This window comes from Vigna unguiculata, chromosome 5, assembly GCF_004118075.2.
Source record: "Vigna unguiculata cultivar IT97K-499-35 chromosome 5, ASM411807v1, whole genome shotgun sequence".
In the NCBI taxonomy this organism is placed as follows: Eukaryota; Viridiplantae; Streptophyta; class Magnoliopsida; order Fabales; family Fabaceae; genus Vigna; species Vigna unguiculata.
In genome coordinates, this window is record NC_040283.1 from 42,257,513 (window position 1) to 42,284,751 (window position 27,239).

At 28.9% G+C, this 27,239-nt stretch overlaps 3 protein-coding genes across 3 annotated transcripts; all 3 read left to right on the top strand.

Annotated features, from left to right (window-relative positions):
- Window positions 1-2,041: 2,041 nt before the first annotated feature.
- LOC114185427 (cellulose synthase-like protein H1) lies at window positions 2,042-22,319 on the top strand. The gene is made up of 10 exons (XM_028073141.1): window positions 2,042-2,342; window positions 2,464-2,797; window positions 4,213-4,332; window positions 6,769-6,882; window positions 6,993-7,205; window positions 7,467-7,605; window positions 7,756-7,931; window positions 8,066-8,416; window positions 9,123-9,660; window positions 22,168-22,319. Exons 1-9 carry the CDS (start codon window positions 2,086-2,088, stop codon window positions 9,657-9,659), a joined length of 2,241 nt encoding a protein of 746 aa, XP_027928942.1. The 5' UTR covers window positions 2,042-2,085; the 3' UTR covers window position 9,660; window positions 22,168-22,319.
- On the top strand, window positions 13,125-22,319 carry LOC114185425 (cellulose synthase-like protein H1). Its single transcript, XM_028073139.1, has 9 exons — window positions 13,125-13,452; window positions 13,574-13,907; window positions 15,790-15,909; window positions 18,372-18,485; window positions 18,568-18,780; window positions 20,020-20,158; window positions 20,309-20,484; window positions 20,620-20,970; window positions 21,627-22,319. Exons 1-9 carry the CDS (start codon window positions 13,196-13,198, stop codon window positions 22,164-22,166), a joined length of 2,244 nt encoding a protein of 747 aa, XP_027928940.1. The 5' UTR covers window positions 13,125-13,195; the 3' UTR covers window positions 22,167-22,319.
- Window positions 22,320-23,295: 976 nt separating this feature from the next.
- On the top strand, window positions 23,296-25,553 carry LOC114185426. The gene is made up of 3 exons (XM_028073140.1): window positions 23,296-23,644; window positions 24,197-24,220; window positions 24,978-25,553. The coding sequence occupies exons 1-3, from the start codon at window positions 23,464-23,466 to the stop codon at window positions 25,322-25,324; spliced, it is 552 nt and encodes a 183-aa protein (XP_027928941.1). The 5' UTR covers window positions 23,296-23,463; the 3' UTR covers window positions 25,325-25,553.
- The last annotated feature ends 1,686 nt before the right edge of the window (window positions 25,554-27,239 follow it).

A 27,239-nucleotide genomic window follows, 5' to 3' on the forward strand; every position in this document is an offset into this window, starting at 1 on the left:
AGTGCAAAGCAATAAGTTGGGTTCTGCTAACCTACGCTGAATGATTTAAACAACACCTTTTCCCTGGTTGAGTTTGATTATAAGTATCCTTCTGGACAGACCCCTTGGTGTCATCAATAATTTATAAAGTTTGTTAATTAAGTGATGTTAGAGGAAGTTTTAACAATAAATTTTGCAGATTTTTTTTAAACTTATTGAATATGGAAAACTTTAATTTTATGTGCAAACCTGTGTTACTGTAAGTGCGAAACTGAATTTTTCTGCATTACATTGTTTTCGCTCACCCACATAAAAGTAGTGGCCCTTATGTTTTGAGAATTTAACATGTTTGGTTCGTGGATGAGGTGGGTTGGTATAACATGAACCCATTTCAATAGGTGGTGGTGTGACAAGTGATCCAGAATTTAAGTGCCAACCCAAGAGTCCCCTTCTGCTAACCTGCGTTATATGATTTGAACAAAATGTTTCCACTTGTTGGCTTGGATGATAAGTATCTCGTCTGGTAGCGTGAGTAAATTATACACTTCATTAATAAAGTTAACTCACACCAATTGATAAGGAATAATGTTTATAAATTTTGGAGATTGTTTATAATTTATTGGATATGAAAAACTTCCAGTTTAAGTGCAAAGTTGTGTTATTGTAAGTGTGAACCTGTACTTTTCTGCATTACATTGTTTTCCCTCACCCACATAAAGGTAGTAGCACTTAAATTTTGAGAATTTAACATGTTTGGTTCGTGCCTCTTCACCAACGTAGACCACAGTAGAACGAGAAACACCAATCCTACTTCACCAATCCGATCTTGAACAACACTGTTTTAAAAAAAAAAAAATCCAAACTTTATCATATATTAACCAAAAACAAAAATAAAAATGCCTCATTTCCACAAACATCAACGAATACAAAAAATTTTTGTAGTGAGTAAACCCAAAAGTTTTTCTGCTTCACCAAAAGGGAAATGACGAACCTAGTTCGAAAATATCTTCCAAAACGAACGAACAAGAAACTTGCAAAATGAAGGAAGAAGAAAACTACGGCCATGGAGGAAGGAGAAAATTACAGGGGTGACGAACAATAGACTGTGGAGATGGAGGAAGAAAAAACTTGGGGAAAAGAGAGAAAACCAAACCTAAGGATGGAGAAACCACAAACTGCTATCCACTTCTCTCACCACTTCCACTCCCCTCTCTGTCCTTGCTTCTCTCACTTTTGTAATTCCAGCAAACCTTTCTTTCTCTCTTGCACTCAAGCATCCAACGTGAAAATGTGAACAAAAAATTTCAAAAATAAAAAAATACTGTCATGTCAGGTTGTGAGATAAATTGTTAAAAAATAATTATTAACATATCATTTTCCTAAAATTAAATGAGTTTTCTTAACAACATTAATTTTGGAGAAAAATAAAAAGTGATTATTTAAAAATAACAAATTATTCTACAACAAAGATAACGATATTTTAAAACATTTTAATTAGATTTAAATCATCACATTATATCCAATCATTAAATCATCGTAAGTAATTAAAATAAATAATTAAAAAGTAATCAAAATGATAGATTAAAAATAAATAAAAAATAAAAAAAATAAAATATTATTATCCGTAGTTGATTTATTATTCACTTTGTTTCTCTCTTACAAGAAAAGATGCACTAACTTGATCAAGTTTGTTCAACTATTAAAACATTTTAATTACATTTAAATCATCACATTATATCAAATCATTAAATCATTGTAAGTAATTAGAATAAATAATTAAAAAGTAATCAAAATGATAGATTAAAAATAAATAAAAAATAGAAAATAAAAATATTATTATCCGTAGTTGACTTACTATTCCCTTTGTTTCTCTCTTACAAGAAAAGATGCAGTAACTTGATCAAGTTTGTTCAACTATTTTAGTTTCTTCTTTATACACAGAATGTAACTTACCCTTTCTTACTCACATTATATTTCCTTTCACTCGTTCAACCTACCTTATCATCAAGCAACTGCGTGTTCAAGACGTCTGAAATAGGGTCTGTCACAATATAAAGCCACATTCACCCCATTTCGGCCATTGAGTCATCCATTGATTTCCTGAACATGGCGAATGAAAAAAGTCTCCCTCTTTATGATAAAACTTGGGTGAAGCACACGTTTTCAAGAACAATGGATTCCTTCATTCTGTTCCTCCTTCTCCTGCTTCTTGGTTATCGTATTTTCCGGCATGACAGCAACACCTTCCTTTTCTTCGTTACCGTCACATGCGAATCATGGTTCACTTTCACTTGGATTCTCGTCATCAACACCAAATGGTCTCCTGCACACACCACAACCTACATAGACAGTCTCTTGCTTCGGTAGTAATGTCATAATAATGATGATGTTTGTCTATAGTTAATACTGTTTGGTCAAGTTGTACTACATATGACCCTGCTTGTTTGTTTTATTACATATATAATAGATGTGTGTTTCCGACAGGGTACCTGAGGCTGAGCTTCCAGCAGTTGACCTATTTGTGACAACTGCAGACCCTGTGCTTGAGCCACCTATCATCACAATCAACACTGTGTTGTCTCTGTTGGCACTTGATTATCCTACCAACAAGTTAGCTTGCTATGTTTCTGATGATGGATGCTCCCCTCTTAACTTCTATGCCCTTCTCCAAGCTTCTAACTTTGCTAAGCTTTGGGTACCCTTTTGTAAGAAGTGCAACATTCAACTCAGAGTGCCCTTCAGATACTTCTCCAACAACACCAACCCTGCAAACAATGAAGATTCACCACAATTTATTCAAGACTGGCGAAGACTCAAGGTAACATCATATACTTTCAACTTGGGTTTTTTTTGTATGTATCTCTAGGGTAAATTTGCTCATATATTACGGAAACTTACAAATCAGGAATGAAGTCGTATGCAGTTATGATAAGTTCGGTTAATAGTTTGCACTGAATTAGTACAAAATGTTAACAACGAAGTATTCATAACTATTTCTGACGAATTAACTTTTCTAAATAAATAATGATACCATGTATTTTTTGTTCAGACTTTTGTCTTTCATTTTCTGACATGATGATTTAATATCATTGATTAATTTCTGACATGATGATTTAATGTGTATGATTGATTAATGTAAATAAAATATAAGAGTAAAAGAAATAGAAATTAAAAAATAATTTTCTTTTCTAAATATTCATGAAATAAATCGTTTGGAGTTTTTACCATTTTAATTTTAAAGTATTCATCGGTTGACAGAACAACTTGTTTCGTGACCTTTTGGCTTGTCAATTTTCGTAATATTTAAATAAATTTGTTATATAGAAAATCTTCATCTTGATTTTGTTAACGACCACAAAAATTCTGAAATCAAACCTGGTAATCTCTCACTTTTCATCTTATTAAAGTTGTTGTGTATAGTAAATTTAAGACTTCTATAGAAACTTGTTAACAAGCAGACATGCCATGGATTTTGCTTACAATTTTTAGTTCAAAATTAATTGTAATAAATATTTATTTATGCTAACAGCCAATTAAAAGTTTTTCTTTATGGTATTTTATTTAAAAATAATAACATAAAAAAAAACTAGATACAAAGTTTTTATTATGGAAAACTTTCTTGATGAAAGAATAAAATTATGAGTTGTATATTAAAAGAAATTCATCTACACAATCATAAAAATAATATAAAGAATATCTAACAAGTGCATAAACAAGAATGCACTAATTACTCAAAGTAAACCAATAAATAAAATTATAAAAAAAAAGATATGCATAATTTAAACTAGCATCATTATTGTGAGTAATTTTTCTGTCTAGAGATTTCAAATTAACATCCAAAACTTAAAAAAAAAATATTCATAAACTTGTTGTCCAAATAATATTCGAATCCAACAGTAAAAGAGTTATTGGGATTAAGTTTTTTTGGGTTATTGCTGTGTTGTTATTGTTTTTTTATTATTAATTTGATATGACACTTATTTATTAGTTTCTTAATTATTTATTTTTATTTTAATAAAATATTTATTTATTTTATTAAGAAATGATAACTATTTTAAATTCTAATTTCTTCACAAATATACTTGAATTTATTATTTTTAAGTTAGATTACAGAAATTTAAAATAAATTAAAAAGTATAAACTTATAATATTATAAAATATTTAATTATCTGATATTAATTAATATATTCAAAACTTCATCTAACCTTATATCTGTTTGTCTTTTGTTTGCAGAATGAGTATGAGGACCTCTGCAGTAAAATTATGAATGCAGCAAATGAATCCATTCCACTTATAGGAGAATTTGCTATCTTCTCTGATACACAGCTTAAAAACCATCCAACCGTAATTAAGGTACATCATAAATTATTGCACTTAACAACATAAATATATGTACTTCTCTTTTCCTACTCTGTCAATTCGTTTTCCTTATATTTAAAAAAAAATTAAATTTACTGAAATTATTATATTTCAATAAAATATTAATATTTATTTTAATTTCGCTTAAATTATTTTTTTTCTTACGCAATATAATATATTCACTGAAAAATAAAACTATTATAACAAAACTGTTTTAACATATTACAACAATATACAGCTAAATACGTGTTAAAAGTACTTTCTAAGCTATAGTGGTGCAATAGATAATGGATTGGCCGTCTGAAATATTGCAAATCTCGTTATTTTAATTTTTATAACTAAAAAATGTGATGATAACTGAGTTTTCGTTTACACTCAATGTTAAAAGTATTGAAAATTCAATCTGATCTCATGATTCATGAATATCATACATTGGCTATGATAGATATTTGACCGATATATTTATTTTAAAAATAGTAGAATATAATATATAATATGTATACTAAAAAATATATAATAATTCTTAAAAATGTAGTAAATATATTATTGTTATTGTGTGAATCTAAATTAAAATTATATATATTAAAATTGTTAACATAAAAAATTATAAATTATTATCATCATACAAGTAATACTATTTTATAAATTAGATACTTTATTGATAATTATCGATAAATTATTCTAAAGTATCGAATACAGATGTGTTACGGATACCTGACCCAAATTGAAGTATTGATTAGGAATGTCAACAAAGCGGGTAGGGTATGGGTAGTAACTCTCTCGTATCCTGCCCGTTGTATAAATATTTGTCTCGTACCCGTATCCATATCCGTACGGGTATTCGTTATGCGGGTACCTGCATATTTTTTTTTTAAATCCACATATATCTACGGGTACCTGCGGGTATTTACAAAAGAAATTTTTCATATTTAACAACATATTTTAATTATAAATTCAACTAAAAATACAATGCATAATATTCATAAATTTCAAATAAAGTGCTAATAACATATTTAAATAGCATTTAATGACGATTTACAAAGATTTAGAGATTTTTTAATACCAATTGATAAAAGAACTCATTCAAAATGAATGTTTAAAGTTTTAATCATATTTATTTATTTAATTTAAATTATGGTATAACAATACGAGTTTTCACGGATACGAATTTAAATTTATGATACCCGTACCCGTCCCATTAACATAGATATCCATTTTTAATATTCATTTACTAGCCTTACGAATTTTATCTACAAGATACAGATTTTTTTTACATTCATTAATGCTTCATATATCCGATATAAAAATAATAATTAAAAATCGATGTAACAAATGTTAAATTAATTAATATTTTTTTAATTTGTTGGGTTTACTTTTTCTTCAACCAAAAAATTTGTATTTAATTTAAATAAAAATAAACTATTTATTTATTTAAATATAATCGTCTTTTTAAAAATTAAGTAATTAATAGAAATATATGCTAGGAATTTAAGACGAGTTGGAAATTTTATATCGGTAAAAATGTGTAAAATTATTAATATTTAGCTAGAAAGATAAAAAAATTTATTATATTAAGTTTTTAAATTGAAAGTGATATTTGAATCTCTTACATGAGTTTATCTATGATCCTCTGATATCAAATATTTCCAAATTCTCCTCTCGAAAAAAAAAAATCTTAATAATATTAGAGTTAATGATTTATTTTGATCACAGTTGATTATATATAAATAAATAAAAATTATAAAATTATTGGCTTATAATTTTGAATCGAAATACATCGTAATTTCTTATATTATATGAATTTGTTCACCACTTATTATTATTGATTTTTCTCTTAAAAAAAACTAAAGATATGATTTGTATCTTTATTACTATTTTATTTATACTAAATTTATAGTTCTAAAAAATTTAATATTAATTTTATGTTCTACCTTTTAGTTATAATATTATATAATTTATTTGTAAATATAATAATTATTATAAAGTAAACTCAAATTTTATGCGTTTATTCCACCATTTTTATTATTAAATGTTTAATAATTCTTTTACAAATATTTATTTTAATATTTTTAAAAGCTTAACAATTGTACATTAGTAAAAAGAAATCATAAAAGCTCATCTAAATCGAACTATAAAATATTAATTTGAACTTGACATTAAATTAGAATAAAATTAAACTCAAAGATATTTGATTTTTATATTTTGTTTCGATGATATCATATCGGTAAAGGTTTGCTTCACTTCTTGATATAGCTTCCATTTTTCTTTTTTCTCATTACAATATTTTAAAACTATTTAAAAAAGACATATCATGTTAAAAAGGAAAATTGTCAAAATTTAATACTCAAAGTATCATCGTCTTCCAAAGAAATATTTTTGCACTGTTGTCATATAACATGCAAAAACAAATATTTTTGCACATGTTATTAGGTAATATGCGAAAACAAAGGTCTTTCGGACGAGTTGCCACACTTAGTGTACGTATCTAGAGAAAAGAAGCAGGAACATCCACATCATCATAAAGCTGGTGCCATGAATGTGTTGGTCAGTTTCTTTTCTTCTTAATTAAGAACATATTATTCTGTTACTACTATAGTAACGTGTATCATTATTTTGTATTCAGAATTCTTACACATTTTTTGTATCATGAACAGACAAGAGTTTCTGGAGTGATGACAAATGCTCCTTTTATCCTGAACGTAGACTGTGAAGTGTATGTTCATAATCCAAAGATTGTTCTACACGCTCTCTGCATTTTGCTAGATTCAAAGGGAGAGAAAGAAGTTGCATTTGCACAATGTATACAGCAATACGACGATGGCTTGAAGGATGACCCTTTTGGAAATCAACTTGTGGCAGCGTTTCTGGTGAGTCAAGTTTCACAAAAGCGTTATTATGAACCGCCCAAGAACCACAAGTAACAAGGTTGACTTAATGATAAAGTTGAAAAGGAGAATGAGAGAAATTTTAGGTTTAAGTTCTCATTAACATTTGAGAATTATAAGATTCACTTGTGAGTTTGAAAGGAAAATTAGAGAATGTAGATTCAACTTTACCATTAAAAAATACTAACAACTAAAATTTACTGATAAAAAAAAGTTAACACAACCTCCTTCTGTGTAATGCAGTACCTAGGTCGTGGGTTAGCAGGGATCCAAGGAATATTTTACGTAGGAACAAATTGCTTGCATAGAAGACAAGTAATTTATGGCCTTTCTCCTGATCATCACATTCGAAATGGAAAGAAGCATGATGATATCACTGATGGTACTTTGATTTCACTGTTATCGTTTATAACATTGTTATACTCATTCTGAGTTTCAAAAGGTCTAGATATTTTTGTCAACTGATAAGAAACTTCAATTTTGGAAATGATATTTATCTGATATACATGTTCCAATGTAAATGTGTGCGCAGGGAAACTCTCAGAAAAGGAAAGAATATTTGGAAGTTCAAAGAGGTTTGTGGAATCAGCTACTAATGCTTTGGAAGGGAAGACATTGGCTTCCAATAATAATATTTGGAAAAATGTTGAGGCAGCGAAAGAAGTTGGTAGTTGTGAATTTGAGTACGGCACTGCTTGGGGTAAACAGGTAAGAAAAAGAGAAAACAAGTATTCACCAAAACAAACACAAAAAATGTAATTAAAAGATAATTTGTTGTTGAACAAGTCAACTTTTTCTATGATTAGTGTTAATTTTGAGTAGTTGAAAAAAATGTTAATTAGGTGGGTTGGATGTATGGATCAACATCAGAAGATGCACTTCTAGGGCTGAAAATTCACGCAAAAGGTTGGAGATCTGAAACTTGTTCACCAGAGCTTATAGCGTTTATGGGTTGTTCACCTCAAGATGTGATAAGTGTAATGAGTCAACAAAAGAGATGGACCTCAGGGTTGCTTGATATTCTCCTAAGCAAAAACAATCCAATTTTTTTAACCCTGTTTGGTAACCTCCAATTCAGACAGTGCTTGGGCTATCTTTGGGTAATCACTTGGGGCTTACGACCTGTTCCTGAAATATGCTACACTCTTCTCCCTGCTTATTGCATCATCAACAACTCTACTTTCTTGCCCAAGGTATGAACTTAGATTACATGCACATTTCAAACTCATAGATAAAGTCATTTTTATTCATATTGACTAATTACACTTCAATTTTCATAAAATATAAATCTCTTCACAGTCAAAAATTTAGCTTGCATAATCCTCAGCACGTTCTTGTAATATAATTATTGATGTCAGATGTCTCGACTAAAAATATGATGAAATTAAAGTATATTAAGTTCAAATCTTACTTTACCTCGAGTTTACAGGATTAAGTTAAACACCAGGTCTATTTAGGATGATATTAAAGTTATTTCAAGTCTGTCTTAGTAAAATTTATTATTTATTGAACTTATCATGTCATTTAATTATATGTTTTAGATGTATATATCTTGAGGTGAGAAGTGTGTTGAAAATCTCATATCAATTGTAAATAAGATAAATTTAACATTATACAAATAAATGCAAATGTTATTTTAGTGATCCATTTTGAGAGATCGAGTTAGATTAAGGTATAATTCTTAAGAACATGCATGCATATATCCATGATTTAGAACCTTAACATTTAAACAATCTCTTATTCTTCCATCAACCTACTTTTATTGTTTACTTGGTGCTTTCTTAGAATGCTGTAAAAAGGTACAAGAGTTTTAAGATAGTTACACAAATTTCAAAATATTACTTCATATCCAATTATTTACTAAATGCACATTTTTCTCGCTGTTTCAATGGTCGGCAGGAACTTGGACAATGGATTCTTGTGACTATGTTTGTGATTTACCACATAACTACTCTTGTAGAGTACTTGAGAACAGGGTTGTCAATGCGAACATGGTGGAACAGTCAAAGAATGGCAAGGATAACCACCACGAATGCTTGGTTTTTTGGATTTTTGCACGTCCTGCTTAAGCTATTCAGAATATCAGATAATGTGTTTGAAATAACAAAAAAAGAGCAACCATCATCCAACGAGGGTGCTAACGAAAACAACGGTAGATTCACTTTCAACAAGTCTCCAATTTTTGTGCCTGGCACAACTATTTTGCTTATTCAACTCATAGCACTGGTCACCAAGTTGTTGGGATGGGAAACACCTGTTAGAAATGGTGATGGATCTGGCATAGGAGAAGTGTTTTGCTGTTCTATTTTGGTTGTGTGCTACTGGCCATTTTTCAAAGGTTTATTTGGCAAAGGAAAATATGGAATTCCCTTATCCACCGTATGCAAGTCAGTGCTCTTGACTTTCCTTTTCGTGTACTTTTGCAGAGCTTATTAAGGATGACTCGTGCCGGTTAATTTCATGACAAAATAAAAAATTAATCAATATTTCAGACTAAATCACATAAGAGAATATGAGAGTCAAATTCTAAGAATCAAAATACGATTTTTCTTGTTTTTAATGTATTTTGCTACTTCATATTCTTCTTATTGTATGGTTCAACTGTTAGAATACATTAATTGATACAGTAATCAAGTTAAGTTTTATTACAGTTTTTACTATAGATAGATATGTTTGTTTCCATTAATTATCTTATTATATTTCTTTTTATTTTATAATCGTAGTTAAGTTTTACCACAATGATTATTTTTGTTTGAACTAGCCACCAGCACAAATCATCAGTTTTAGTATGATGGTTGAAATTTTTTTCTAAGGAAAAACACTTGAGAGATTTAAACTAATGAGGAGTCATGAATAAAAATTAAGATGTATTCTTTAAAGGATTGGAAAATTAATTAATAGTCAAAAGTTTAAAAACTTTGTCATTTATCATGCACACATATTTATTGCCATCTTAATCATTATTTTTTAATAATTATCACATAATAAAATTTTCATTTTAGAGAAACTGAATTTATCATAAAAATATGTTTAATATTTTTCCTGCAATTTAAACACATGATATATAGTTCTCGCAATAAAAGAGAAGAAAACATGTGAACGTAATCCCTTTCATTTGTTCTTTCTTTCACAGAAGAAATTTTAAATTTAATAGTATAAAATTAAAACCTAAACTTAATACAAAATTTTTGAAAAGTTAGTTAGGAGAGCACAGAAGTTTTAATATCCAAAATGCAAGTGTAACGGAAACTTAATTAGGCTCGGTGGTGGAACAACCAATGTCTCTTAAAAAGTCAAAAACATTATAAATAAACAACACAGAGACAACGATATTCGAGGGGAGAAAAAAAACATAGCCCAAAAACAACAATGTAAGATATTCATACAATTTTTCTTTTTTTTATTATTGTGAGAATGTGTTGAAATAAAGTCACTTTTTAAAGTATATTTTAGTACTACGATAAGATAAAAATATATTTATTAAAGAATTAAATGAGACACGTAAGAATAAATACAGAAGAAGAAAAAAAAAAAAGAGGGGGTTGTTTAAAGTGTTTGTCTACCATTGCCGACTTCAATTTCTCTCTTCTTTCACTCTTTTCTGCACAGCATAATTCAGAGTGCAGAGTTTGTGAGAGAGATGAATTGCGGCGGCGTTGTGGTGAGGTTTGGTTTGTGGGTGGTGGCGATGTCCATTGCCGGCTACATAGTGGGTCCCCCTCTCTACTGGCACCTCATCGAACTCATCAACCATTCTTCTTCTTCTTGCACTCCCTGCGTCTGTGATTGCTCTTCCCAACCCATCATTTCCATTCCCCAAGGTATATACTTTCCCTCTAATTCAATTCCACCCCTTTTACCCTTTTCCTTTTTCTGCATTCAAAATCTTCAAAATAACTGCTTTCATCACTCATGTGCTTCCAATTTAGATCTGCTTCTTCTTCTTCTTTTCTTTATTTCATTATTACTGTTACTTCTGGGATAAACTGTGTTTTGGGTCTCTTAATTTGCATCACGTGACGTTATGTGGACTTGTTAAGTGGCATATAATGATTACCAGTGTCCCCTTTTGCTTGGTTATATGTGGTTGTCACATAGCATTCACCATGAAACTTGCAACAAAAGTATCATTGCTTAGTCTATTTATAGTCTTAATAAATACTAACAAGCACAATAGCCTACTTGATATTAAGACTTTTTTGACTGAATAGGTCAATAAAGAAAAAATAATTTAATAGTGAATTTGGACTGCCCATCGATCATGACTCAAACTCAATTGATGATAAATAACCCCACTCATTTTGAGCGCTTAAAGAGTACCTATTTTATTGGTGATTTTAAATTGCCATAAAACTTGTACGACGAAATAACAGATTGACAGAAGGTGGACACATGACCATGTTCCCAACCATCTATGTAACAATTAATTACATTTATGAGGCCAACCCATGAAACTACAAACCCTCCCTTTTTTACTAAAACATCTCGATCATCCACTTTCAATTCAAATTCCAATATCTACCTAAAAATAAATAAAAAATCATTTAAAAACACTTTAAAAATTACCCCTACATATTTTAATAGTTCTCTTAATATGAATCAAATATACTATTTTCAGAAATGACAATATGACTCAGTTCAACTGTTTCGATTCGGTTACTATTGATCTATGTTATAAAATACACGTTCCGAGAATTTTATAAGTTAAAAGTTGACTTGTTTTTTCTAGAGTTAAATATATTTTTGTTTTTAAAAATTAGAATTAATTTTTTTAAAAAGTTTTGAATTAGTTTAGTGTCTCAACTCTTTAAATGCATGGACTTAATCTTCTAAATTAAATTTTTGTAAATTTATTTGACGTTTCTATGTTACCTGAAAAATATATTTGAAACGTCAAATAAAATTAATAAAATTTAGTTAATTAAAAGAATTAGATCTAAGATAATAAACTAAATTTATTTAAATTTTTTTAAAAATCTAATTTCAAATATTATTAAAATAAAGGACAAAAATATATTTAATCTTTATTTTCTAAAGCTTTTTTCAATTATAACTATAGATGAATATATTAAAAGTATACCGTGAATAAATTTTAAGTTTTAATTGATTAATTAATATTTTTAATTAGAAAATTTTAAAAAGATTATTTACATTTATTTGTTAAAATATTGTATTATAATTAATAAGTAAAACTTAATTTATAAATCTTGATAGTTTAAATTATAATATTATTATTTATTTATCTCATTAAAAAAATAATATTATACAATAATAATTTTTAAATTATATTTTATTTAAAAAAAGGACGCCCTTTCATCTCTAACCTGCGAACGAACCAAATAAAATAGACTAACGGATTAAAAATTGTAATAGAACCCACCAAACTAGACTAACGGATCGTAGACCATATCTGTTGCCATTGCTACGTCTCTTATTGTCTGGTTGATTAATGAAACCGACTGAATAAAACTAAATGAATTTGCTTGACAACATTAATTTTGGAGAGAGAAATAAAAAGTGACTATTTAAAAAAAAAATTATTCTGAATCAACAGTACTAAACTAATTTATTAACTATGGATAATAATATTTTAATTTATTTTAATTACATTTAAATCATTATATTATACTATGGTAAGTAATACAATAAATAATTAAAATGATAGATAAAATATAAATAATAAATAATAAATTAAAATATTATTATCTCTGGTTCACTTACTATTCACTTTGTTTCTCTCTTACAAGAAAATATGCAGTAACTTGATCAAGTTTGTTCAACTATTTTAGTTTTTTCTTTATTCACAGAATGTAACTTACCCTTTCTTACTTGTATTATATTTCCTTTCACTCGTTCAACCTACCTTATCATCAAGCAACTGCGTGTTCAAGACGTCTGAAATAGGGTCTGTCACAATATAAAGCCACATTCACCCCATTTCGGCCATTGAGTCATCCATTGATTTCCTGAACATGGCGAATGAAAAAAGTCTCCCTCTTTATGATAAAACTTGGGTGAAGCACACGTTTTCAAGAACAATGGATTCCTTCATTCTGCTCCTCCTTCTCCTGCTTCTTGCTTATCGTATTTTCCGGCATGACAGCAACACCTTCCTTTTCTTCGTTACCGTCACATGCGAATCATGGTTCACTTTCGCTTGGATTCTCGTCATCAACACCAAATGGTCTCCTGCACACACCACAACCTACATAGACCGTCTCTTGCTTCGGTAGTAATGTCATAATAATGATGATGTTTGTCTATAGTTAATACTGTTTGGTCAAGTTGTACTACATATGACCCTGCTTGTTTGTTTTATTACATATATAATAGATGTGTGTTTCCGACAGGGTACCTGAGGCTGAGCTTCCAGCAGTTGACCTATTTGTGACAACTGCAGACCCTGTGCTTGAGCCACCTATCATCACAATCAACACTGTGTTGTCTCTGTTGGCACTTGATTATCCTACCAACAAGTTAGCTTGCTATGTTTCTGATGATGGATGCTCCCCTCTTAACTTCTATGCCCTTCTCCAAGCTTCTAACTTTGCTAAGCTTTGGGTACCCTTTTGTAAGAAGTACAGCATTCAACTCAGAGTGCCCTTCAGATACTTCTCTACCAACACCAATCCTGCAAACAATCAAGATTCACCGGAATTTGTTCAAGAATGGCGAAGACTCAAGGTAACATCATATACTTTCAACTTGGTTTTTTTTTTTTTTATGTATCTAGGGTAAATTTGCTCATATATTACGGAAACGTACAAATCAAAAATGAAGTCGTATGTAGTTATGATAACTTCGGTTAATAATTTGCTCTGAATTAGTACAAAATGTTAACAACGAAGTAGTCACAACTATTTATGACGAATTAACTTTTCTAAATAAATAGATAATGATACTATGTATTTTCTATTTGGATTCTATTTTTTATTTTTTACGTAATTTAGTGTAGATTATTAATTAATATATTATTTTTATTTTAAAGAATAATGATGCACACGTAAAAAAAATAAAGGATAAGAGTAAAAGAAATAGAAATTAAAGAATAATTTTCCTTTATATTCATGAAATAAATCGTTGGGAGTTTTTACGATTTTAATTTTGAAATATTCCTGAGTTGACAGAACAACTTGTTTCATGACCAATAATATTTTTGACTTGTCAATTTTTGTAATATTTAAATAAATTTGTCATATAGAAAATCTTCAACTTGATTTTGTTAACGACCACAAAAGTTCTGTACACAAACCTGGTAATCTCTCACTTTTCATCTTATTGAAGTTGTTGTGTATAATAAATTTAAGACTTTTATAAAAACTTGTTAACAAGCAAACATGCCATGGATTTTGCTTAGAATTTTTAGTTCAAAATTAATTTTAATAAATATTTTTCTTATGCTATAACTGCCAATTACAACTTTTTTCTTTATGGTTTTTAAATGTTATTGTGAGAAGTTATAGTTTTGTAGTCTTCGGGAACATTGTTTTATTTGTTTGTTTTTTAATAATAGTCTTGTTTCAGTTCAATCTTTCCAACATAAAGACAAACAGGTTGACAAATTGACGTAAACTGATCCACATAGCTAAAACAAAATCCAATTTTCCATTTGCAATCACTTGCACTAAATGCCACTGTACAAGTTGCATATGTATGGCAAAATTCTCAAGATAAGGAAAATTGACAATTCAAAAACGTGATAAGGAAAATGAAGTTCTTTCCACTCTACTATAATATTTAAAAGTTAAATATCTTTTTCTTTCTTAAATTATTATTAAAAATTATATTTCATAATATATTAAAATATAATCTCTAGATGTCATTTACTAAAAAAATTATAATAATTTAAGGACGAAAATGTATTAATTTTATTTAAAAATAATAACATAAAAATTACATAGAAAAAACTAGATACAAAGTTTTTATTCTGGAAAACTTTCTTGATGAAAGAATAAAATTATGAGTTGTACATATTAAAAGAAATTCATTTACACAATCATAAAAATAAAACAAGTATGCACTAATTACTCAAAGTAAACCAAATAATAAAATCTATATAAAAAAAAAAAAGATATGCATAATTTAAACTAGCATCATTATTGTGAATAATTTTTCTCTCTAGAGATTTCAAATTAGCATCCAAAACTTGAAAACAAAGAAAAAATATTCATAAACTTGTTGTCCAAAAATATTCGAATCCAACAGTAAAAGAGTTTTTGGGATTAAGTTTTTTGGGTTATTGCTGTGTTGTTATTCTTTTTTGTATTATTAATTTGATATGACACTTATTTATTAGTTTCTTAATTATTTATTTTTATTTTTAATAAAATATTTATTTATTTTATTAAGAAATGATAACTATTTTAAATTCTAATTTCTTCACAAATATTACTTGAATTTATTATTTTTAAGTTAGATTACAGAAATTTAAAATAAATTAAAAAGTATAAACTTATAATATTATAAAATATTTAATTATCTGATATTAATTAATATATCTTCAATAATTAGTTATGTTATTTCAAAACTTCATCCAACGTTATATCTGTTTGTCTTTTGTTTGCAGAATGAGTATGAGGACCTCTGCAGTAAAATTATGAATGCAGCACAAGATTCCATTCCACTTATAGGAGAATTTGCCATCTTCTCTGATACACAGCTTAAAAACCATCCAACCATAATTAAGGTACATCATAAATTATTGCACTTAACAACATAAATATATGTACTTCTCTTTTCCTATTCTGTCAATTCGTTTTCCTTATATATTTCAAACAAAATTAGATTTGATGAAATTATTATATTTCAATAAAATATTAATTTTTATTTAAATTTCTCTTAAATTATTTTTTTCTTATGCAATATAATATAATCACTGAAAAATAAAACTATTATAGCAAAACTGTTTTAACATATTACAATAATATACAGCTAAATACGTGTTAAACGTACTTTCTAAGCTACAGTGGTGCAATAGATAATGGATTGGCGGTCTGAAATATTGCAAATCTCGTTATTTTAATTTTTTTCACTAAAAAATGTGATGATAACTGAGTTTTCGTTTACTATGTTAAAAGTGTTGAAAATCAATCTGATCTCATGATTCATGAATATCATACATCATATATGATACATATTTGATCAATATATTTATAAATATAGTAAATATATTATTGTTATTGTGTGAATTTAAATTAAAATTATATATTAAAGTTGTCGACCTAAAAAGTTATAAATTATTTTCATCATGAAAGTAATACTATTTTATAAATTAGATACTTCATTGATAAGTATCGATAAATTATCCTAAAGTATTAAATACGGATTTGTTATGGATATGTGACCCAAATTAAAGTATTGATTAGGAATGTCAACATGACGGGTAGGGAGTAGGGTACGGGTATAACTCTCTCATATCTTGCCCGCTGAATAAATATCTGTTTCGTACCCGTACCTATATCCATGCGGGTATTCGTTATGCAGGTATCTGCATTTTTTTTAATCCACGGATATCTATGGGTATATGAGTATTTACAAAAGAATAATTAATATTTAACAACATATTTTAATTATAAATTTAACTAAAAATACAATGCATAACATTCATAAATTTCAAATAAAGTGCACATAATCCATTTAAATAGTGTTGAATGACAGTTTACAAATAATTAGATATTTTTTAAAACCAATTAGTAAAAAAACTCATTCAAAATGGATGTGTTAATGTTTTAATCATGTTTCTTTATTTATTTTTTAAATTTAAATTATAGTATGAGTTTTCACGGGTATAGATACTATGATACATGTACCTGTCTCATTAACATGCTGATATAAAAAATACTCATATCTGTTACCCGCGGGTGTCTATTTTTAATATTCATTTCCTACCCTTACGGGTTTTATCTGCAGATATATGTGGGTACAGATTTTTTTGACATCCATTAATGCTTCATATATCTGATCCAAAAATAATAATTAAAAATCGATCTAACAAATGTTAAATTAATTAATATTTTCTTAATTTGTTGGGTTTACTTTTTCTTCAACCAAATAATTTGTATTTAATTTAAATAAAAATAAACTGTTTATTTATTTAAATATAATCGTCTTTTTAAAAATTTAGTAATTAATAGAAATATATGCTAGGAATTTAAGACGAGTTGGAAATTTTATATTGGTAAAAATGTGTAAAATTATTAATATATAACTAGAAAGACACAAAAATTTATTATATTAAATTTTAAGTTGAAAGTGATATTTGAGTCTCTTACATGAGTTTATCTATGATCCTCTGATATCAAATATTTCCAAATTCTCCTCTCGAAGAAAAAAATCTTAATAGTATTAGAGTTAATGATTCATTTTGACTATAGTTGATTAGTTGATTAATATATGAGTAAAAAATATATAAAATCGTTGTCTTATAATTTTGAATTGAAATACATTGATTTTTCTCTTAAAAAAAACTAACGATATGATTTGTTGCTTTATTGCTATTTTATTTATACTACATTTATAGTTATAAAAAGTTTAATATTAATTTTATGTTCTACCTTTTAGTTATAAGATTATATAATTTATTTGTAAATATAAAATAAATATAATTATTATTATAAAGTAAACTCATATTTTATGCGTTTATTCCACCATTTTTATTATTAAATGTTTAATAATTCTTTTACAAATATTTATTTTAATATTTTTAAAAGCTTAACAATTGTACATTAGTAAAAAGAAATCATAAAAGCTCATCTAAATCGAACTATAAAATATTAATTTGAACTTGACATTAAATTAGAATAAAATTAAACTCAAAGATATTTGATTTTTATATTTTGTTTCGATGATATCATATGGGTAAAGGTTTACTTCACTTCCTGATACAGCTTTAAAAGTAGGAAAATGATTTTTTATTATTAAATTTTGATAACTTTTTCTTATAATTTTAGGTATCATCTTTTAAGTGTATTTTTATTTTTTCTTTTTTCTCATTCACAATATCTCAAAACTATTTAGAAAATGACATCTCATATTATAAGAGAAAGTTGTCAAAATTTAGTAGTTAAAGTATCATTTTCTTCCAAAGAAATAGTTTTGCAGTGTTGTCATGTAACATGCAAAAACAAATATTTTTGCACATGTTATTAGGTAATTTGCGAAAACAAAGGTCTTTCAGACGAGTTGCCACACTTAGTGTACGTATCTAGAGAAAAGAAGCAGGAACATCCCCATCATCATAAAGCTGGTGCCATGAATGTGTTGGTCAGTTTCTTTTCTTCTTATTATTCTGTTACTACTTAGTAATTGTATTCAGAATTCTTACACATTTTTGTATCATGAACAGACAAGAGTTTCTGGAGTGATGACAAATGCTCCTTTTATCCTGAACGTAGACTGTGACATGTATGTTCATAATCCAAAGATTGTTCTACACGCCCTCTGCATTTTGCTAGATTCAAAGGGAGAGAAAGAAGTTGGATTTGCACAATGTATACAGCAATTCTACGATGCCTTGAAGGATGACCCTTTTGGAAATCAACTTGTGGCAACGTTTCTGGTGAGTCAAGTTTCACAAAGCGTTATTATGAACAGACAAAGAATTAGAAGTAACGAGGTTGACTCAATGATAAAAGTTGAAAAAGAGGATGAGAGAAATTTTAGGTTTAAGTTCTCATTAACATTTGAGAATTATAAGATTGACTTTGTGAGTTTGAAAGGAAAATGAGAGAATGTAGATTCAACTTTACCATTAAAAAATATTAGGCTTAATTACTATTTTAGTCCTCTAATTTGTTAGCAAATTTCAAATTGGTCCTTCTATTATTCAGAGTCTCAATTTAGTTCTCAAGTTTTGAAAAGTGACTTAATTTAGTCCTCTCCGTTTAATTTGAACAAAAGTTGTTCAAACAGTAGTGAGGTGGCACAGTTGTATTGATACGTGTCAACGTTTTTAAGAGGCAAGAGCAGTTGACGTGACATATGTTGAAAAGGTTTAACTTTGTTTTGAAATGGAAATCATGAAACCCTAAATTTTTTCCAGCATCCTAAATTCATTCTTCTCCTCCGCTACGTTGCTGCACAACATTCTTCTAATTATTTTGGCCCCAGATTTTGTTGTTGAGAGACATGTCCGAAGCCAACTCCTGTAAGTCTTGCACTTGTTTACCCAATGAAATTCGTGGTGTGTCTTCTCTTGGTGGTGGGTGGAAAGGGTTGGGTGTGTCTCCATTTGTCAATGTGGAGAGGTTGTTGTACCCAAAACCCCCAAAATCAAAACCCTATACCCTATACCCTATACCCAAAATCCACAAAACCCTAAAACACAAGCCATAAAATTCTAAGCACAACTAACCTAGAATATGCTCCACGATTCCGGTTACAGATGATAACCCCAAGAACGAAATTGATGCTGCTCCCATTTCCTCACACCAACGCAATGCCTCGACAAATCTTTTTCACCCCTACTCCTAATTCCAATATTAATAACCCTAATTACATTCAATCCAATTCACCTTTCACATAAGCACAGTGTAACGAGCCACGTAATTCGAAGTGAGACAGAGTAAAACAGCCATGTCACTATTCCGTTATTCATTTTCACGCTGTTAACTTTGAAGACTAAATTGAGTCACTTTTGAAAACTTGAGGACTAAATTGAGACTCTGAATAATAGAAGGACCATTTTGAAATTTGCCAACAAATTAGAGGACTGAAACAGTAATTAAGCCAAAATACTAACAACTAAAATTTACTGATAAAAAATGAAGTTAACACAATCTCCTTTTGTGTAATGCAGTACCTAGGTGGTGGGTTAGCAGGGATCCAAGGAATATTTTACGTAGGAACAAATTGCTTGCACAGAAGACAAGTAATTTATGGCCTTTCTCCTGATCATCACATTCGAAATGGAAAGAAGCATGATGACATCACTGATGGTACTTTGATTTCACTGTTATCGTTTATAACATTGTTATACTCATCCTGAGTTTCAAAAGATCTTCATATGTTTATCAACTGATAAGAAACTTCAATTTTAGAAATGATATTTATCTGATATACATGTTCCAATGTAAATGTGTGCGCAGGGAAACTCTCAGAAAAGGAAAGAATATTTGGAAGTTCAAAGAGGTTTGTGGAATCAGCTACTAATGCTTTGGAAGGGAAGACATTGGCTTCTAATAATAATATTTGGAAAAATGTTGAGGCAGCGAAAGAAGTTGGTACTTGTGAATATGACTACGGCACTGCTTGGGGTAAACAGGTAAGCAAAAGAGAAAATAAGTATTCACCAAATCAAACAAAAAAAAATGTAAATAAAAGATAATTTGTTGTTGAAAAAGTTAAGTTTTTTGGTGATTAGTGTTAATTTTGAGTAGTTGAAAAAAATGTTAATTAGGTGGGTTGGATGTATGGATCAACATCAGAAGATGCACTTACAGGACTGAAAATTCACGCAAAAGGTTGGAGATCTGAAACTTGTTCACCAGAGCTTATACCGTTTATGGGTTGTTCACCTCAAGATGTGATAAATGTAATGAGTCAACAAAAGAGATGGACCTCAGGGTTGCTTGATATTCTCCTAAGCAAAAACAATCCAATTTTTTTAACCCTGTTTGGTAACCTCCAATTCAGACAGTGCTTGGGCTATCTTTGGGTAATCACTTGGGGCTTACGATCTGTTCCTGAAATATGCTACACTCTTCTCCCTGCTTATTGCATCATCAACAACTCTACTTTCTTGCCCAAGGTATGAACTCAGATCACATGCACATTTCAAACTCATAGATACAGTCATGTTTATTCATATTGACTCATTAAATTTCAATTTTCATAAAATATAAATCTACTTCAGAGTCAGAAGTTTAGCTAGCATAATCCTGAAGATAGTATCACGATTTTGTAATATAATTATTGATATCAAATATCTCGACTAGAAATACGATGAATTTAAAGTTTATTGAGATCAAAACTTACTTTACATCGAATTTATAGGGTTAAGTTAAACACTAAGTCTATTCAGGATGACTAAGTCTCTTCAGGATGATATTTAAGTTATTTCAAGTCTGTATTACTAAGATTTATTATTTATAGGACTTATCATATAATCTAGTTACATGTTCTAGATGTATATATTTTGAGGTAATAAATGTGCTAAAAATCTCATATCAATTAAAAATAAAATAAATTTTATATTATATAAGTGAGTACAAACGTCATCATAATCGTGATTTAGAACCTTTAACATTTAAACAATCTCTTATTCTTCCATCAACCTACTTTTATTGGTTACTTGGTGCTTTCTTTGAATGTTGTAAAAAGATAGTTACATAAATTTCAAAATATTACATCATATCCGATTACTTACTAAATGCACATTTTTCTCGCTGTTTCAATGGTCGGCAGGAACTTGGACAATGGATTCTTGTGACTATGTTTGTGATTTACCACATAACTACTCTTGTAGAGTACTTGAGAACAGGGTTGTCAATGCGAACATGGTGGAACAGTCAAAGAATGGCAAGGATAACCACCACGAATGCTTGGTTTTTTGGATTTTTGTACGTCCTACTTAAGCTATTCAAAATATCAGATAATAATGTGTTTGAAATAACAAAAAAAGAGCAACCATCATCCAACGAGGGTGCTAACGAAAACAACGGTAGATTCACTTTCAACAATTCTCCAATTTTTGTGCCTGGCACAACTATTTTGCTTATTCAACTCATAGCACTGGTTACCAAGTTGTTGGGATGGGAAACACCTGTTAGAAATGGTGATGGATCTGGCATAGGAGAAGTGTTTTGCTGTTCTATTTTGGTTGTGTGCTACTGGCCATTTTTCAAAGGTTTATTTGGCAAAGGAAAATATGGAATTCCCTTATCCACCGTATGCAAGTCAGTGCTCTTGACTTTCCTTTTCGTGTACTTTTGCAGAGCTTATTAAGATGATCTGTTATTTTACTTTTTTAGAATAATAATGATATTTTGATTTCTATAATCTGACTCATATCTTGTATATGTGGTTTATTATTGGACATTAATAATGTTCCACACTAAATCAAATCAGAGAGTACAAGATGAGAGTTAAATTCTGGAATTCGTTATCTAATTTTTCTTGTTTTATTGTATTTTTCTACTTCATATTCTTCTCATTGTATGGTTCAATTGTTAGAACACAGTAATTGATACAGTAATTAAGTTAAGTTTTATTACAGTTTTTACTATAGTCAGATATGTTTGTTTCCATTAATTATCTTATTATATTTCTTTTTATTTTAATCATTGTTAAGTTTTACCACAATGATTATTTTTGTTTGAATTGGCCACCAGCACAAATCATCAGTTTTAGTATGATGGTTGGAATTTTTTTTCTAAGGAAAAACGCTTAAGAGATTTAAACTAATGAGGAGTCATGAATAAAAATTAAGATGTATTCTTTAAAGGATTGGAAAATTAATTAATAGTCAAAAGTTTAAGAACTTTGTAATTTATATCATGCACACATATTTATGGCCATCTTAATCATTATTTTTTAATAATTATCACATAATAAAATTTTCATTTTAGAGAAACTGAATTTATCATAAAAATATGTTTATATATTTTTCCTGCAATTTAAACACATGATATATAGTTCTCGCAATAAAAGAGAAGAAAGCATATGAACGTAATCCCTTTCATTTGTTCTTTCTTACACATAGAAGAAATTTTAAATTTAATAGTATAAAATTAAAACCTAAACTTAATATAAAATTTTTGATAAGTTAGTTAGGAGAGCACAGAAGTTTTAATATCCAAAATGCAAGTGTAACAGAAACTTAATTAGGCCTGGTGGTGGAACAACCAATGTCTCTTAAAAAGTCCAAAAGATATTAAATAAACAACACAGAGACAACGATATTCAACGAAAAAAAAAAACTAGCCCAAAAACAACAACGTAAGATATTCATACAATTTTTCTTTCTTTTTTTTTTATTATTGTGAGAATGTGTTGAAATAAAGTCACTTTTCTAAATATATTTTAGTACTACGATAAGATAAAAATATATTTATTAAAGAATTAAATGAGACGCATAAGAATAAATACAGGAGGAAGCGAAGAAGAAGAAGAAGAGTGAAGGAGAAGAAGAAAAAAAAGAGGAGGTTTTTAAAGTGTTTGTCTACCATTGCCGACTTCAATTTCTCTCTTCTTTCACTCTTTTCTGCACAGCATAATTCAGAGTGCAGAGTTTGTGAGAGAGATGAATTGCGGTGGCGTTGTGGTGAGGTTTGGTTTGTGGGTGGTGGCGCTGTCCATTGCCGGCTACATAGTGGGTCCCCCTCTCTACTGGCACCTCATCGAACTCATCAACCATTCTTCTTCTTCTTGCACTCCCTGCGTCTGTGATTGCTCTTCCCAACCCATCATTTCCATTCCCCAAGGTATATACTTTCTCTCTAATTCAATTCCACCCCTTTTACCCTTTTCCTTTTCTGCATTCAAAATCTTCAAAATAACTGCTTTCATCACTCATGTGCTTCCAATTTAGATCTGCTTCTTCTTCTTCTTTTCTTTATTTCATTATTACTGTTACTTCTGGGATAAACTGTGTTTTGGGTCTCTTAATTTGCATCACGGGACGTTATGTGGACTTGTTAAGTGGCATATAATGATTACCAGTGTCCCCTTTTGCTTGGTTATATGTGGTTGTCACATAGCATTCACCATGAAACTCGCAATAAAAGTAGCATTGCTTAGTCTATTTATAGTCTTAATAAATACTAACCTAAGCACAATAGCCTTGAAACATTTGTAAAGCTTTTGCTTGCTTATCTTAAATAAATTTGTAAATTATTTAGTTCTGTATGTGATGTCAAAGCAATTGCGGTTCCAATTGAAGACTGTTGTTTCATTATGATTGTAGTTGCTTTCTCTTGATTGCACACCAAGTCAATCATGTGCTTATTCCAGTTTCTTTATCTGTATTTATGCAGGGCTTAGCAACTCTTCGTTTGAAGGTTGGTTTCTGGTTTCCTCAATGAATTCCTGTGAAATATCTCAGTTGATGTACTGTGCATGAGTAAACCTTTCTTTATTATCGTGACCTCTCTATGATTGAATCTAAGCATATCTGTATGATGACAAGAGCCGAAGTTACATAGTTACTCTCACTCGTTTCCTTTTAGGTTGGGTGAACTATCAGGATCTGAAATCTCATGTGTCTTTTTGTGTGTTTTCCCTTTATTAAATTTGATTCATTTTTGTTTGATAAACCTATTATTCAAAGATTTTGTGGTATATAATATAGAATTCTGATTTATGTCAACCTGGTATTCCACCGTGCTAAACAAAGGTACTCGGCTAGTGTTGCAAACAATTTTCTCTGAAGCAACACATAATATATATTGTGTTCAAATAAAGGTACAAACTTGCTTGAGTGACATGTTATCCAAGGTTTGGTGTGATGCATCATTTTCATCACTAATAGGAAATGGTTATGAAGTTAACATGAAGGAATTTTTATAGATGAAGTTATTCATAAGTTAATTTAGAGTTCATGAAAACACTTTCTTCATTTTTCCTATGAGTATTTTTATATAAATTTATTCAAACAAACTCTTGTATTGGATATTTGTCTGCATGAAGATGAGGACAGAATTTTTATTTTGCCTACAGCTGTGTCATCAGAACATGCTCTTCCTGTGTCTGTTTTTCATATCCAGATCATTTTACCAACTGCTGTTTCTTCTCTTGATTAATTGAATTGTGATTTAGATTGTGCAAAGCACGATCCAAAGGTGGATGGAGACACCGAAAACAATGTTGCAGAGCTACTGTCAGAAGAACTAAATCTCCGGGAAACTGAAGCTTTGAAAAATCAGCATCGTGCTGACATGGCTCTGCTGGAATCTAAGAAGATTGCATCTCAGTATCAAAAAGAAGCAGACAAGTGTAATTCAGGAATGGAGACATGTGAGGAAGCCAGGGAAAAGTCTGAGATGGCCTTAGTGGCTCAGAAGAAGCTCTCTGCACTATGGGAACTCAGGGCTCGTCATAAAGGATGGAAAGAAGGTCTTGCCAAATCTAATTCTCACTCTAAAGGGAAACTGCAGTCTGCTTAAACTGGTGTGACCTACATGTAGTTATTGCATACTAGTTTGAAAGGGAAGTTATATATATAGTTGGGGTAGTAGCAAATCATCATAGGTTCCATATAATTCTGGTATATCCATAGAGTCAAAACTGTAAAATCACAATACAGATGTTGCTGTATTTCTAACCTCCATTTTTGGTACTTACTAAGTATTTAAGACAATTGAAAGCTGGAAAGTGTTAGGTTTTTGTGACAAACTTCTTACATAACAAAATTGTGTGACTACTTGTTTCTGAAAGTTCTGGTTTGAAAGCCGATTCTGACTGTAGCTTATTCTAGAAATATAGCATTGAACAACAGAGATAGCATTTTTGTTTGCCTAAGGTGTGCATTTAACCTAACTGGAAGTAGGCCACCTAATTGTTTATGCACTGAGGAAGGATTAGTTATTAATAGAAGGATTTATGCAGACATATTTGGATAAATTTCTTCATAAATATTAGAGTTAGTCTTCCATAAGGTAAAATTGATGTATACATAAACTAGTTTATAGAAATTATTTTGTATTAGCTCTCTTAGAAAATGATATTTTAATTATACATCAATTCTTTTTAACTTGTAGAAAAAACTTATTTTATCTTTGTCTAATTGCTTTTAGAATTGTTCAAACAAGTCCTGTATTATAAAATGCATTGCACCAAACTTTGTGTGTTTCACGGTCAGGTTTAGATTTGGCATTAAGATGGAGGGAGTATGAAAGGGAAGACTTGTTATATGGCTTATCTGGAATTGCCAATAAGCAATTATATTACTTTTTTCTTGTCAAAAATAAACTTACATAAATATGGACTTAAATTCTATCGAAAGAATTATCACCAATCATTTTATCAAAGTTGCCAAAAAAAATGAACTTCAGGGGAATTTGGGAATATGTCAAATCAATAATATATCAAGCACTATGCACTTTATTTTATTTTTTTATAAATTTTATAGTTATGATTGCATATTGTATCATCTAAAGTGAACCTTCATGTTTAAGTTTGTTCTTAAAGATTTGGATATTCTTTTAAAAATGAAGGAAACCAAATTAGAAAATAAAGGGCGTTTGCAACAGTTAACTAACAAGAATTGTGTTAAAAACAAGTACACTTAACAAAATAATTTAAGGTTAATTATGATCTTCACGGTTATTATACTTTATCCTTTAAAATACATTCACATTGCCTTATAAGAATCAAATTTTAATGTTATATATTTAAAATATATATTATATTTTATAGTATTTAATTTTAAAAACAAATTTAAGATGCCATAAAATAGAATTGTTAAAATTAAGCAATTGTTGCTTATGAAAGAATGAATTGAAACAATTGATTAACGAACCAAATAATGTAAAGTATTTTCAGAGGTGACAAAACCTAACATAGGAAAACAATTTTTCTTATCTATCTCAATTTTTTATTAGATTTTGATAAATTATTTTTTAGTCTTAATTTTTTTTAAATAGGTATATTGATGAAAAATAAAATAATAAATTCACTTTTGTAAAGTGATAAAAGAGAAGATACCTTTGAAGATAAAAATAATATAAATTTACTTCATCTATTTTCAAGCATGATACTAGGAACTCAATTGTTGAATTAGAGAACCATTCCTTAAAATTCAAAAAATTATAAGTGGAAAATTTCATATTAATTCTTTTGAATTAGAAAAACTAATTTCAAAGGAGTTCTATATCGAATATAATTTTAAAACTATAATTTTCGCAAGGAAAAACATACAAGAATTTCAATACTAAATTATATATACTTTTGTTATATTATTAATAATAATTAAATATATAAAATTTGAATGTATTATTTTGGCACTTTCAAACTTTTTGACTAAAATCCGCCACATGATAGAATGACTCACAAATTTATTGTTTTAAGATTTTAGATTAA

What these genes read in the sequence shown, in the direction of transcription:
- LOC114185427 (XM_028073141.1), top strand. Translation starts at nt 2,086, where the DNA reads ATGGCGAATGAAAAAAGTCTCCCTCTTTATGATAAAACTTGGGTGAAG. An exon ending in AACTTGTGGCAGCGTTTCTG is followed by an intron (nt 7,206 to 7,466) that starts GTGAGTCAAGTT and finishes TGTGTAATGCAG; the next exon opens with TACCTAGGTCGTGGGTTAGC. An exon ending in GCATGATGATATCACTGATG is followed by an intron (nt 7,606 to 7,755) that starts GTACTTTGATTT and finishes ATGTGTGCGCAG; the next exon opens with GGAAACTCTCAGAAAAGGAA.
- LOC114185426 (XM_028073140.1), top strand. Translation starts at nt 23,464, where the DNA reads ATGAATTGCGGTGGCGTTGTGGTGAGGTTTGGTTTGTGGGTGGTGGCG. An exon ending in CATCATTTCCATTCCCCAAG is followed by an intron (nt 23,645 to 24,196) that starts GTATATACTTTC and finishes GTATTTATGCAG; the next exon opens with GGCTTAGCAACTCTTCGTTT. An exon ending in TAGCAACTCTTCGTTTGAAG is followed by an intron (nt 24,221 to 24,977) that starts GTTGGTTTCTGG and finishes ATTGTGATTTAG; the next exon opens with ATTGTGCAAAGCACGATCCA.
- LOC114185425 (XM_028073139.1), top strand. Translation starts at nt 13,196, where the DNA reads ATGGCGAATGAAAAAAGTCTCCCTCTTTATGATAAAACTTGGGTGAAG. An exon ending in ATAGACCGTCTCTTGCTTCG is followed by an intron (nt 13,453 to 13,573) that starts GTAGTAATGTCA and finishes TGTTTCCGACAG; the next exon opens with GGTACCTGAGGCTGAGCTTC. An exon ending in GCACTGCTTGGGGTAAACAG is followed by an intron (nt 20,485 to 20,619) that starts GTAAGCAAAAGA and finishes AATGTTAATTAG; the next exon opens with GTGGGTTGGATGTATGGATC.